Here is a 14,715-nt window from a genome sequence, read left to right as displayed (position 1 = left end):
AAGAGATCTTCCTCCACCTCCCCCTCCTAAGAAGGATAATGAAAACAATGTTATTCTAGATGGTTCTTCCATGCATGTGTCTAAGATTGATATTTTTGATGATCCCATGGAGCCTATGGATCCATTATATCCTCCTCCAAGTGATTCCCCTTCTAGTAAGAGACCACTTTACCTTTGTGACACTGTACAGGATGCTGAGAGACATATTCTCATTCAAAGATTATTTAGAGAAAATAAGTAGCCATTCAGGTACTAGGGATATGTTGCGGCCATGAGCATCATGATTCAAGCTAAACCTCCACATTCGAAGAAGCCATAAAATAGCTAGTTTTGAAGGATTATATGGTTGAAGAATCTGATTCGATCATGAAAAATGATGTATGGGATGTTGTGATGAGACCGAAGGGAAAATATATAGTGACTTCAAAGAGGTTATTCAAGATCAAGCATGGAGTTAATGGTAGCATTGAGAAAAATAAGGAAAGGTTTGTTGCTTGAGGATTCTCACATAAAGAGTGAGAATACTACGATGATATATTTTCACCTGTGGCTCGATACACAGCCATCCATTCAACAGTATACCTTGCTACAAGTCAAGGATGGAATCTTCATCAGATGGATGTAAAGACCACATTCATTCATGGCATATTACAAGAATAAGAGTATGTTGAAGAACCACATGTATTTGTAGTGGATGATCGAAGAGTGAATTCTTGCAGGTTGAAGAAGAAATTATATGGTTTGAAGAAAACCCCCATAGCTTGGTATGCCTACATTGACAATTATTTGATGAAACTAGGATTCACAAGAAGCAATGTCGTTCCCAATCTCTACGTCAAGGTAGTCCAAGGTATTCCATTTATTTTGGTTTTGTATTTTGAAGATTTTTTCTTGAAAGGTAATGAGCCTATAATGATCGGGTGTAAGAGGAAGCTGGCCTCTAAATTTGAGATTGAGGACCTTGGATTCATGCACTACTTCCTAGGACTTGACGTGTGGTAACGACCTTGTAAGAATTTCCTTTCACAAAGAAAATATGTTGTGGAGCTCCTAGAAATGTTTGGAATGAAAGAATGAAAATCCATGGCTATCTCAATGGAAATGAACTTCAAGAGGTTATGTGGAGAAGATTCACAACCCAATTTGGTGAAAAAATCCGAGTATAAACAATTGATTGGGGCTCTGATGTCCCTTGTGAACATTGGTCCATACATATGCTATGGAGTGAACACATTGATTCAATTCATCACTCAGGCTCTCCATGCACATTGTATTCCTTCCAAACATATATTGAGATATTTGCATGGGACTATCACACTTTTTCTAATATATTTTGCCAGAGATTTTCAACTTCATGGATACACTGATGTTGATTGGGTAGGAAATTTTATCGATATATAGAGTACATCTGGATGTTTTTTCAGTCTTGGATTTTCCATGATATCATGGATATGTAGGAAACATAAGTATGTATCATTGAGTACTTTTGAGTTAGAATATATTTTTGCTACCATGGTTAGCTACAAAGCAAACTAGTTGAGGAAGTGATTTAGAGAGTTATTTCAGCAGGTCCTAGATGTTACAGTGATAAATTGCATCAATAAGAGTGGGATATGTCTAGCAGCGAATCTCATGCTTCATGACAAGTCTAATAACATAGATATTTGATATTAAATCATTCGATAAATGGCACAAAGAGGAGTTATTAGACTCCATCACATATCGATACATGATTAGGTTGCAGATATTCTCACCAAATATTTACCGAAGGGGAAATTCATGGCCTTTAGAGAGCAGCTTGGGCTAATGAATGTGACCCCTCCTTATAAGGGGAAGCACTGACCGAGGACACTGAGCCAACTCTTGCCCCCCTGTTCAGCTCCCAAGGTGAGGAATTAAGATAGATGGATCCTAGGGTTGAGGGATCTCTAGGCAATAGGGGTTCACCCCTATCTATTACCCATAGGGTTGAGATGACTCTCCCCTATATACTAAGGGTTCGTGATATTTCTCCCTTTATTTGGTTAATACAGAGTATACCCCAATGGCCATCACACCCACAAGTCAAGCTTGTTGGAAATATTTCTCCCTGTTTAACCAATGGGTTGAGAGTGTACTTGGGGTGTACAAACCAAGTCAATTATGATGCAGGTGTTCTATATCTGCATTAGAAGATAAAGGTATGATGGTCACCTTCATTAAAGGAAAAGTTATGACTTGGTATGTCGGTTCACCTATGAGAGATGCATTCACATTAAGATCAGGATATGAAGGACTCTATTGAGTTACTAGAAGGCCACTTCTAGCATTGGTTCATAATGCAAATAGTTTGAGTGAGTTGTGGCATCAAAGACTACCTTATCTACATTATGATGCTCTTTCAAAACTGGAGAAATTGGTCTCAAGTTTTCTAATGTTCAAGCCCATCATGATGGATTATGTCTAGGTTATGAAACTAGAAAGAAAAAAAGTGGACCGTTCCCCTCTAGTGACAATAAGTCAAATGACATTCTCCATCTTATTCATTATGATATATGTCATCTGATGCCTATACATTCTATTGGTGGTCATCTCTACTCCATCACCTTGATTGATGAATTTTCAAGAAAGATGTTAGGCTCCTATACTACTAGTGTAACCCCTTATTGTTACTAGTGCAACCCCCTTATTATATTGTTGTACCCATGTAGTCCCCATATTGTTACTATTGTGCCCCACAGAAGCCAACTATTGTTCTTATTTTTCCCTTACATTGTTATTGTTATGTCGACTCTGATTGTATGATGACCCCTTAGACTCCTATATATAAAAATCATGTCTTTTCATTTGTATCATCCAAGACTTGTTCATTTGTGTAATGTAAGGAGGTTGCCCCCTCAAAGAGGTTGAATTCTAAGGCATTCATCTATCTTTTCTATTTTTTTTGAGCTGGTTTCATAACATTTGGTATCAGAGCTTTGGATTCTGGGGTTTTACTACTCCAAACAGGCCATCGTGGAATTTGCGATATAACCTTTTTTCTGTAATGTTTCAGACGCAAAAAAAATCATTATGCCGAAATCATTTGCGATATAACCTTTTTTCTGTAATGTTTCAGACGCAAAAAAAAAAATCCCATTGGGCCGAAATCATTATGAACCTCGAGTCCAAATTTAAGAGCTTTTTGCGCTATATTTGCCAATATATGATCTGAGGAAGTTGGCCTTTTTGCAGACTCTTGAATTTCATTCCAAATAAGTGACTTGGGGAAAATCATCATAAATTTTATTTTGAGCATCAGATTACAATTTCATAAGAAGTTAAAGAAAGAGGAAGGACTGTATTTTCTTGTGTATATTTTTCAGATACTAAGGTTAAAACAATGACACTTGGCACTTCATAAAAATTTTCTCTTCTGGAAAGGTCAATAATCAGGTCATCTTGGGAGATTGCACATAACTCTACCTTGCATAATCTAAATTCTATCAGACTGGTGGCATTGAAAGAGGACATAGAGTGCTACTATAGATCGTAATTTTAGAACTTAAAGATCAAAAAGTACAGAGTTACAGTCGTTTCAAAATCAAGCTCCTAAAATCAAGAAAATGCGAGATGAGGAAGTTTGATGGCAAGGATCCAGTAAAATGGATACTACAAATGGGGAAATATTTTGATCTACATGGTGTACCACGATTACAAAAGTTATATATTGCATCTTCATATTTAGAACAAGATCATTTTTTATTGTATAAAGGGCTTTGTTCTCGTAAACAACTTGTTACGTGGTCAATTTTCACAGAGGAAATTATAACACATTATGATAATACAAAGAGCAACACCTTGTTTAGAGCAACACCACAACAATTGGAAGAGAAAATAGAAAAAGGGTTTTGTTACAAAGTGGAAAGAAAAATTATGGCAACAAGGAATTCTACCCCTCACAACTATAAAGATGGAAGTGTTTTTCCTCCTAGCCTTCCACAACATACAACAGTTACACCACAACAACTGGAAGAGAAAAGAGAAAAAGGGCTTTGTTACAATTGTGATAGAAAATGCACTAAAGGTCATAAGTGTGCTGAGAAGAAATTCTTTTACATAGAGTATGAATAGGAGGAAGAAAATGATCAAGAAACATCAAAAGAGGAGGATATACACCAGGACCCAACCCCAGAGAAAGAAGAAATGAATTCGACCATATCTGATAAATCATTGGAAAGAATTACCACTCCTCAAACTTTCAAGATAGGACATATCAAGAAGAAAAGGGTTCAAGAAGTGAAAGATCACATCAAGAAAGAAGAAATGAATCCAACCATATCTTTTAATGCATTGGTCGGAATTACCACTCCTCAAACTATCTAGATAGAAGGAAATATCAGGAAAAAAATGTTCAAGAAGTGAAAGATCACATCAAGCATCAAGAAATGAATCCGACCATATCTTGTAAAGCATTGGAAGAAATTACCACTCCTCAAAATCTCAAGATAGAAGGACATATCAAGAAGAAAAAGGTTCAAGCAGTGAAAGATCATATCGAGCATCAAGAACAAGTTCTCCAACTTTTAAAGGATAACACCACTTTGGTGCAAAATCGAATGAAAAAACAGGTAGATCAACATCATAGTGAAAAATGTTTTAATGTATGTGATTGGGTACTTTTATTGCAACATCTCAATCAAGATATTTATGAGAAGGAAATGTTGGCAATACTACATGCACTTAAAATATGGCGACCTTACCAAATGGGAAGAGACTTCAAGGTAAAAATGGACCATGATAGTCTTAAATACTTTTTAGAACAACTATTATCTTTAGAAGAAAAGAAAAATGAGTCACAAATATGTTGGGTTATGACTTTGACATCATCTATGGAAAAGGGAAGCAAAATTTTGTTGCAGATGCACTCTCAAGAAAGGATGAGGATGTGGAAGAATTATTTTGTGCTATTTCTATTATCCAACTAGACTAGATAAGTGAAGCAAGGAATGAATGGAAGAAGGACGAAGAAGTATGGCCACTGATTCAAAAGTTCCAAAAGATCCCAATTCAAACAATATTGCCAAAACTTGAAAAGGAAGGAAAAATTATATTGGAACCTAGGGCAGTCACAAAAATGAGAACCCGACATCTATGAAATCGATCAATTTCAGAGTATCTCATCAAGTGGAAGAACTTACCTGCCAAAGATTCCACGTGGGAGGACAAGAATTTTATACTGCAGCATCAAGAACTAGTCAAGTATTGAAGACAACACATTTTGAAGGAGAGGGGCATGTTAGGCCCTTATACTAATAGTGTAACCCCTTATAGTTATTAGTACAACCGCCTTATTATATTGTTGTACCCATGTAGTCCCCATATTGTTACTATCGTGCCCCATAGAAGCCCACTATTGTTCTTATTGTGCCCTTACGTTATTATTGTTATGTCGTCTCTGATTATATGACGACCCCTTAGACTCCTATATATAGAGAGGATGTATTTTCATTTGTATCACCCAAAAATTGTTTATTTGTGTAATGTAAAGGAGGTTACCCCTCGAAGAGGCTGAATTCTAAGGCGTTCAACTATCTTTTCTTGAGCTAGTTCATAACAAAAGACATGGATATACTATTTGAAGCATAAGGATGAAGCCTTTGAAATGTTCCTGAAATTCAAGGCTTTGAATAAAAATCAATTAGGGAAGAAAATCAAAGTATTCAGGTCTGGCGATGGTGGGGATACATGTCAAATGAGTTCATAGAATTTTTCAAGAAAGAAGGGATCAAGAGGGAAACAACTTTTCCATATAAACCTAAACAGGTGGACAAGTGGAGAGGAAGAACAAGTCCATAGTAGAAAATTCTTGTGGGATGCTCCATTATCAAAAGGGACGAAAGTTCCTTTGGGGAGAAACTATTCATGCTGATGTACATGTTCAAAATAAGGTACCTCATTAAGCTTTCTAAAATAAGACCCCTGAAGAAGTGTTCACAAGTGTGAAGCTTGACATTATCTAGCTTTGTATCTTTGTATGCCCCATAAATTTTCATGTGCCGAAGGACAAAAGGAAAAAGTGGAAGCCATAAGAAGAATTTGCATGTTTCTTGGTTATTGTGAAAATTATAAAGCATATAGATATATATTCTTGGTTAAAGGAAGGTTGAAGTTATTAGGGATGTAACACTCAATGAAGATGCTTCTCTTGGAAAAGAAAGAGACCTTCCTCCACCTCCTCCTCCTAAGAAGGATAATGGCAACAATGTTATTCTAGATGGTTCTTCCATGCATGTGTCTGAGACTAACATTGTTGATGATCGCATGGAGCCTATGGATCCATTAGATCCTCCTCCAAGTGATTCCCCTTCTAGGAGGAGACCACTTTACCTCTGTGACACTCTACAGGATGTTAAGAGACATATTCTCATTCAAAGATCATTTAGAGAAAATAAGTAGCCATTCAAGTACTAGGGATATGTTGCGGCCATGAGTATCATGATTCAAGCTGAACCTCCACATTCAAAGAAGCCATAAAATAACTAGTTTCGAAGGATTATATGGTTGACGAATCCGATTCGATCATGAAGAATGATGTATGGGATGTTGTGATGAGACCGAAGGGAAAACATATAGTGACTTCAAAGAGGTTATTCAAGATCAAGCATGGAGTTAATGGTAGCATTGAGAAATATAAGGCAAGGTTTGTTGCTTGAGGATTCTCACATAAAGAGTGAGAATACTACGATGATATATTTTCACCTGTGGCTCGATACATAGCCATCCATTCGATAGTATACCTTGCTACAAGTCAAGGATGGAATCTTCATTAGATGGATGTAAATACCGCATTCATTCATGGCATATTACAAGAATAAGAGAATGTTGAACAACCACATGTATTTCTACTGGAGGATCGAAGAGTGAATTCTTGCAAGTTGAAGAAGAAATTATATGGTTTGAAGAAAACCCCCATAGCTTGGTATGCCTACATTGACAACTATTTGATGAAACCAGGATTCACAAGAAGCAATGTCGATCCCAATCTCTATGTCAAGGTAGTCCTAGGTATTCAATTTATTTCGGTTTTGTATTTTGAAGATCTTTTCTTGAAAGGTAATGAGCCTCTAATGATTGAGTGTAAGAGGAAGCTGGCCTATAAATTTGAGATGGAGGACCTTGGATTCATGCACTACTTCCTAGGACTTGACGTGCGGAAACGACCTTGTAAGAATTTCCTTTCACAAAGAAAATATGTTGTGAAGCTCCTAGAAATGTTTGGAATGAATGAATGAAAATCCATGGCTATTTCAATGGAAATGAACTTCAAGAAGCTATGTGGAGAATATTCACGACCCGATTTGGTGAAAAAATCTGAGTATAAACAATTGATTGGGGCTCTGCTGTCCCTTGTGAACTCCGATCCATAATATGCTATGGAGTGAACACATTGATTCAATTCATCACTGAGGCTCTCCATGAACATTGTATTCCTTCTAAACATATATTGAGATATTTACATGGGACTATCACACTATTTCTAATATATTTTTCTAGAGATTTTCAACTTCATGGATACATTGATGTTGATTGGGTAGGAAATTTTATCGATAGAAAGAGTACATTTGGATGTTGTTTCAGTCTTGGATTTTCCATGATATCATGGATATGTAGGAAACATAAGTATGTAGAATTGAGTACTATTGGGTTAGAATATATTTTTGCTAGCATGGTTAGTTACAAAGCAAACTAGTTGAGGAAGTGATTTAGAGAGTTATTTCAACAGGTCCTAGATGTTATAGTGATAAATTGCATCAATAAGAGTGGGATATGTCTAGCATAGAATCTCATGCTTCATGACAAGTCTAATAACATGGAGATTTGATATTAAATCATTCAAGAAATGGCACAAAGAGGAGCTGTTAGACTCCATCACATATCAATACATGATTAGATTGTAGATATTCTCACCAAAGATTTACCGAAGGGGAAGTTCATGTCCTTTAGAGAGAAGCTTGGGCTAAGGAATGTGACCCCTCCTCATAAGGGGAAGCACTGACCAAGGACACTGAGCCAACTCTTCCCCCCCTGTTCAACTCTCAAGGTGAGGAATTAAGATAGATGGATCCTAGGGTTGAGGGATTCTAGAAAATAGGGGATCACCCCTATCTATTACCCATAGGGTTGAGATGACTCTCCCCTATATACTAAGGGTTGGTGATATTTCTCCATTTATTTGGTCTATGCAGAGTCTACCCCAATGGCCATCACACCCACAAGTCAAGCTTGTTGGGAATATCGCTCCCTATTTGACCAATGGGTTGAGAGTGTACTTGGGGTGTATGACCTAAGTAAATTATTATGCAGGTGTTCTACCACATGACAACTTAGAGTCATCAATGAGAAGATCAATAGGCAATAGGATTGGGTTGAGATTTTCTCTACTTTATGGTCTAAGTTGAGAATGAGTTCCCCAATGTGATTCCTGGGTTGAGATATGCTCCTCTGTGTGTGTTTTTGTTATCATATTTCTTGATATGGGGTTCAAATATATGACTCCCCCATGAGATAGAGGGTGGAATCTAATGCTCCCATATTCTTGTTATTTTAGATTTTAGAATGCTTCAGTAGATAGAGGTTAGCAGAGATGGTCATGACATGGCGACATCATGACAAGATGGTGTGATGATCAATGAACATATACTTCCAGGTGGAATTTTTCCTAGTTGAGAGCGTGTTAATTTAAGTAATGAGGTTCAAATACCACTTTAGACAATGTAGATGACAAAGAGGATGGTTTCATTGAATTTATTTTTTCAAGAGGACCAAAATAGACCTAAATATCACCTCATTTGGACAATTAGAGGTTTGTTTTTAAATTTATGAACCCACTCATGTATATTGGATTAGGTCATCCCTATACACATGTCCAATTGGGTAGGTCGGCCTCACCATTAAGTGGACCCCCATGGAAACCTATAAATAGAAGAGACCTCAAACTCAGTTGAACATCACCATCAAGCATCTTTTGATGTACTCATCTGTTTGTTTGGATCACACAAGTTTGTCTAAATAAGTTTGCTCAAGGTCCGAAGTTTGTAGCCTAAGGCTCTCACGTGTCTAGGGGTTCTATTATCTGATCGCACACATGAAATTGGACAAAATTGACTGCAGTCTCTCGCTTATTGTGTTTCAGAGTATGACTGGGAAAACACAACCACTTGCATGTCTCCCTGAAGAGCATGATTATGGTCTGAAATAAAATCTGGGTCGATTCAACCATAGTCACATGCTCACAATAACTCAAGGAGTGACTAGGGGATCATAATTGTTCATAGGGTACCTTGAATGGAGTGATCGAGGTAGATCTGGGATGATCTGACCACAACCGCTTGCACGCAATTGCTCACGGAGCGACTGGGGAATCATAGTCACTCGTATAACATTTTGCAAGGAGCAACCAAGGGTTTGAATTTTTTTTTCTCCACAAGTTGCATGATCACATTTAATGTCACTCACACACATTGTCTCAGAGAGTGACTAGGAGGTCACAGTGACTCGCAGAATTTCTTGATGAGTTCAACTTGGGTTCTAAGCTAGGGTTTGACACTTGACCACATATGTCTGAAGGCTAAAAGGGTCCTCTGTGCTTTACAGTAATTCTAGAAGGTTGTCTCTCATTTTTATTGGGTAAATCTTTGTTGAAAGATTATATATTGGGCTCATTTTACTCTGTGGTAAAATATTTTATGACAATATAATAAGAAGAAGATTTGAAATTTTTTTCACCCTAGTGTGGTTTTTCCCTAGTTTTTGACCAATCTAGTGTCTCTTATGGTTCTGCTATTGTCTCCTTTACCATTTCATATATTGTTCTATCTTCAATTACTTCTTATGATTGGAAACATTATGAATGGTTGGATGCATTGCTTAATGAAGATTTGAATTTGGCTAAAGTAATTGAAACAAAATAGAACAGTCTCAAAAATTAACACCCTTTACCCCCTATTACATGCTCAATATATTATGTCATTTTCTCATTAATATATATCCCCAATATGAATGCACGTGGTATGGTACTACTCCCCTATTAAATCCCCCATGTATTAAAATAGGGATGCAATTCTTATCTTTAAAATTCAATGAATTTTTTTCCCACAGTATCCTACAAACAAGCAAACAAGGAAATTCTTGGTAAATTAGTATATTTTAGCTAATTAGATAGTGCAATAGATAGTCTACCTAGGTCAATTATCCCATTTAGGTATTTTCCAATGCTTCCTTCATAATCTCATTCCATATAGATTTTGAGAAGAGGCATGTCATGAGTAAATACTCAATTGTTTCAACATCAAATTTACACATCATTCGTTTATTTAGAGCCAACCATCACGTTTCTTGCCCAATTTCCCATGTTAGAATGTTATTTTCCATTGCTAGCCACAATAAAACTATTTTTTTAAGGATAGGACAATCTCCAAACACATCTCTATGACTTGAGTGTTTCCACAATCAAACGCTTCTTAGTTTTCATAACATAACCCAATTTAATATTGTATTCTAATAACCAAGGGTTCCTTAACCACTTAATTATGTCATCTTCCTCCAATTTAAATGGATTGTGGTCAAGGATTTTAATGTATTGTTTTGATTCTATTCATACACCACCCCGCAAGTTCAAAGAATACAATCAATACCCAACTCTGTGATAACTAATTACTGATCGCCAAATATGCAACTTTCCTTAAATGAGAATACATCTTATCATGTAAAACATTTGATAACTTTTGAGATAACTTATAACTTCCATTGACCTCTATAGAAGGGTCCTGTTTAGTTCAACCTTTGTCTCATTTCCAAGCCTTCCATGAAGCTCAAGATGTATCTAAATGAAATGCAATAACCATGACCTTCCATGATATAAACACTCAGTACTTTCCAAACTTGATTAGGAAACTCATGAAAATTTGTCTTTTTTCTAATGCATTTTCTTCTTCAATTTTAGAATAATATAAAGATAATTTTGATATTTAACAATAAAGTTAATTATTATTTCATAATAAATCAATAAACTAGTTTTCTTTCTTATCCTCACTCTTATTAGAAATAATTATTACACTCTTATAAATAGCATTGATATTTTGATCTAGATCCTCTTCTAATACCCCAATAATGATTTTTTTATACCCAATAATAATGTTAAAAAGATAATATTTCCATTTCACATCCATTTATTTAAATATAATTTAATAAATATTTTTTGATAATATTTTGAAAACTCTTTATTTATTTAGGTCAACCCAATTATAATTAATAATTTAATATAAATTATAAAATATTACTTTTTAATTTATGTTTTACCCATAAAAATTCATGATTCCATATTTTTAATTCAATCTGTCAAACTAAGTACATCAAACATTATTCAAAACACACCCCAATAGTCAAAACAGACCCAATTCATGCCGAAGCCGATTAATGAAAAAAACTTCAAACATCTTCTATATGAACGTTAACCTTAAAAGTCCATTGCTTCTCCCCTCTTAACCGTAAAATAATAACGTTTAGCTTGACCCCAAGTCGGTTGAAAATGTTTACCGTTTGTCGGAGATTTTATATTTAAATATCGAGTGTTGAGTAGTGTCAGAAACAAATTAAAACGGTTACATGGACTGTGAAGGGATTGTATTCTGGGCTCGTAGGTGGTTGGATTAATTGCCGAGGGAGGTAGCTAAGATTTTGGGATAATTCTTCTGTTTCTCCTTTGAGGAACTGATTTAAATATTAGTGTTGAGTAGTCTCAGAAACAAATTAAAACGGTTACATGGACGACCATAGTCGAATGAAATTTATTCAACTGTGAAGGGATTGTATTCTGGGCTTGTGGGTGGGTGGATTTATTGACGAGGGAGGTAGCGAAGTTTTTGGGATCATTTTTCTGTTTCTCCTTTCTGGAATTGATTGAATAAATCCGAATTGATTGAATAAGTCCAGCATGGATAAGTATGAGAAGCTCCAGAAGGTCGGGGAGGGTAGGTATGGGAAGGTGTACAAAGCAAGGGACAAGATCAGCAGGCAGCTAGTTGCCATCAAACAGTCTCGCTTGGAGATGGATAAGGAAGGGATTCCCCCCACTCTGCTCCGTGAAATTTCGCTTCTGCAACTGCTGTCCGACAGTACTTATGTTGTTAAGTTAGTTCTTTTTCTGACCTTTGAATCACAAAATTTTCAGTATACCCCTTGAAGCTAACTGGACATTAAGTTGCTTCTGTTATGTTTTGCATGGCATTTAAATCCTGGCTTCTGAAAGTAAATTTGTCAGATTGAAAAGGTTCATTTCTTATATTATTGTTATCAGTTTTTGGCCTTTTAAAAAGGTAGTTATTTCATTTCGCTGCCATGATTGCCTTCAAATGGATGTTTGAAAATTTGGGTCAAATCTGGTCATTCGCTTACTGAGCTTTAGTGTCATTTATGTGTTAAGCTACAATACAATTGCACATTTTTTGTCTAGTAAACTGTTAGACTGGAATTTTTAGAATGCTTGGTGTGGAGCAAGAGGTGAAGAATGGGAAATCACTTCTTTACATTGTCATGGAGTACCTGGACACAGATTTGAGAAAATTCATAAGCTGTGTTCGCTCCAGTGTCAGTGGTGGTCGCCTCTCACCGAAAATTATTAAGGTATTTCTTTGAGTGAATCTGTTTGTTCTTTCATTATCATTATTGCATTGTATTGCCGTTTTTCCAACGCAGGGATCTAATTTATGTATACTGAATTCCGAGTACAGAGTTTCATGTTTCAACTTTGCAAAGGAGTTGCAGATTTTCATAGCCATGGAGTGATGCACAGGTGATGGCGAATGCAAAATTCAAATTATAGACTGAACTTCCTCTCTGGGTTGGGTTCATTAATGTGATATGACACATCAACAGGAACCATTTGTTATCAATTTAAGCATAAGAGGTTGTGTGAGCTGAAATCAGTAAGCCAGATAAACAAGATTGGTATATTCTTAGATTTAACCTTCAATGGTATTTGATTTTCTTCAGGGATTTAAAGCCACAAAATTTATTGGTGGACACAAGTAAAGGGTTGCTCAAAATTGCAGATCTGGGACTTGCTAGAGCTTTCACTCCGTCTGTGAGGAATTACACAAATAAGGTTTCTCCTTAATTCCTTGTCACTGGATAAAAAGGGCCTCATTTGAATTACCGTCTTTTGTATTATTGGTTCCTAATTAACATTTAGAATTACGCTCTGATATATATACTTGCAGGTTGTCACCCTGTGCTATAGGGCTCCAGAGCTATTGTTGGGATCTACACATTATTCTACGCCTGTGGATATTTGGTCAGTTGGATGCATTTTTGGTGAGTGTGCATTAGAGAAGAAATATTCAGTAGGGTGGCTTACAGTGTCACTTTTTTACTTGTTCTAGCTCCCAGAATTATTCCCAATTTACTCTTGCAACGTCACGGAATTGATATCCAAAATCTCGTGTGGATACTTTTAGCTGAAATGGTGACAACACGACCACTTTTCTTTGGGGATTCAGAAATGTCACAACTCCGCCAGATATTCAGGTATGGTTAGAAAGTGGTTTGGAAATTTAAAAGTGCTAACTCATTCAATCACAAGATGAACTAAATTGTATTGAATTTTTGTCTGGAAGTTTGTTTGGCACTCCAACGGAGGAAATTTGGCCTGGTGTAAAAAGTATGTGTTACTGGCATGAATATCCTCAGTGGAAACCTTTGGACCTCGCTTCCGCAGTTCCAAATCTTTGTCCCAGCGGTCTCGATCTTCTAAGTGTATGTTCTTCGTTTGTTGTAAAACCCACGAGATTTGTCATAGTTTTAAAGTCTTGTTGCCCTTGAAGATATTAAGATAATAACAAACTTAGTCATGTTAATTTGCAGAAAATGATGCAGTACAATCCCGCAAACAGGATTTCAGCAAAGGAGGCTTTGAGTCACCCTTATTTTGACGATCTCGATAAGTCTCAATTCTGAGTTTTTATATATCAGTATTTATACTTCCTCAAGGGTCGCAGAGAGTTTAGGAGCACATATTCAAGGAACAGGTTTTTTCTGGCTTTAGGAGTAGTAAAATATTTCCATTTTTTTCCGTAATGGATTGGAAGTCTCTTTGTTTGTTCGCAAAAGCGAACAGTTGTTTTTAGTTGATGGCAGATGCTATTCAATATCTCATTCATTTGTTCACTTGGTGGTGATTATCGAAGCCTTGGCACATCTGTTTAGCCTAAAATGTTTACACAATTAACAGAAAATTTTAGATCATAGTTATGGAGCGTTTTCAGTCAATGCATGAACAAAGTCCCCATAAAATTCTCAAGGCTTTTCTAGTGTTCGTGTGCATAGATAATGAAAATTGAAGTCAGCGAACTGGAGAAAGGTTTGCTCATTTTAAACTGAAAATAAATTGCAATGGTATATGGGTTTACTCGCTAAGCTTGCCTGTAAAATAAAATAAGACAACGTACACATGAGAGTCCAGTCATAAATTTTAATATGTCGAATGAACGTGACATACAATATTGAGAATAAGTGCTCAAATGCCACCTTCCTTTTTGGTCATCTGGAAGTTTGTCTATCACAGTGATAAAATCTAAACTTTCCCAACATTAACTTTAGATCGTTAATCTCATATGGTTACAATGATAGAGTCATTGTGGAAAATCCTCATCATCGCCTTAAGCTCGTAAGGTTTAAAACCTGCTTCCAAATTTATTA

At 36.2% G+C, this 14,715-nt stretch overlaps 1 protein-coding gene across 2 annotated transcripts; it reads left to right on the top strand.

Annotated features, from left to right (window-relative positions):
* Nucleotides 1-11,944: 11,944 nt before the first annotated feature.
* LOC149224377 (cyclin-dependent kinase B1-1-like) lies at nt 11,945-13,974 on the top strand. 2 transcript variants are annotated; one of them, XM_089383542.1, is made up of 8 exons: nt 11,945-12,150; nt 12,498-12,642; nt 12,750-12,811; nt 13,012-13,123; nt 13,239-13,332; nt 13,476-13,545; nt 13,635-13,773; nt 13,882-13,974. In XM_089383542.1, the coding sequence occupies exons 1-8, from the start codon at nt 11,954-11,956 to the stop codon at nt 13,972-13,974; spliced, it is 912 nt and encodes a 303-aa protein (XP_089239668.1). In that variant the 5' UTR covers nt 11,945-11,953. The 2 variants fall into 2 exon arrangements, with proteins under 2 accessions (XP_089239668.1, XP_089239667.1); XM_089383541.1 differs by lacking the exon at nt 12,498-12,642 and having other exon boundaries at nt 11,954-12,123; nt 12,752-12,811.
* The last annotated feature ends 741 nt before the right edge of the window (nt 13,975-14,715 follow it).

The sequence above is a fragment of the Pinus tabuliformis genome, chromosome Q, assembly GCF_031772625.1.
Source record: "Pinus tabuliformis cultivar Carrire ecotype Pingquan chromosome Q, CPIR1, whole genome shotgun sequence".
Taxonomy (NCBI): Eukaryota; Viridiplantae; Streptophyta; class Pinopsida; order Pinales; family Pinaceae; genus Pinus; species Pinus tabuliformis.
The sequence above is the reverse complement of the archived record's forward strand: the minus strand, read 5'-3'. Positions and strand labels throughout refer to the sequence as shown.

What these genes read in the sequence shown, in the direction of transcription:
- LOC149224377 (XM_089383542.1), top strand. Translation starts at nt 11,954, where the DNA reads ATGGATAAGTATGAGAAGCTCCAGAAGGTCGGGGAGGGTAGGTATGGG. An exon ending in GACAGTACTTATGTTGTTAA is followed by an intron (nt 12,151 to 12,497) that starts GTTAGTTCTTTT and finishes TGGAATTTTTAG; the next exon opens with AATGCTTGGTGTGGAGCAAG. An exon ending in TGAGGAATTACACAAATAAG is followed by an intron (nt 13,124 to 13,238) that starts GTTTCTCCTTAA and finishes ATATACTTGCAG; the next exon opens with GTTGTCACCCTGTGCTATAG.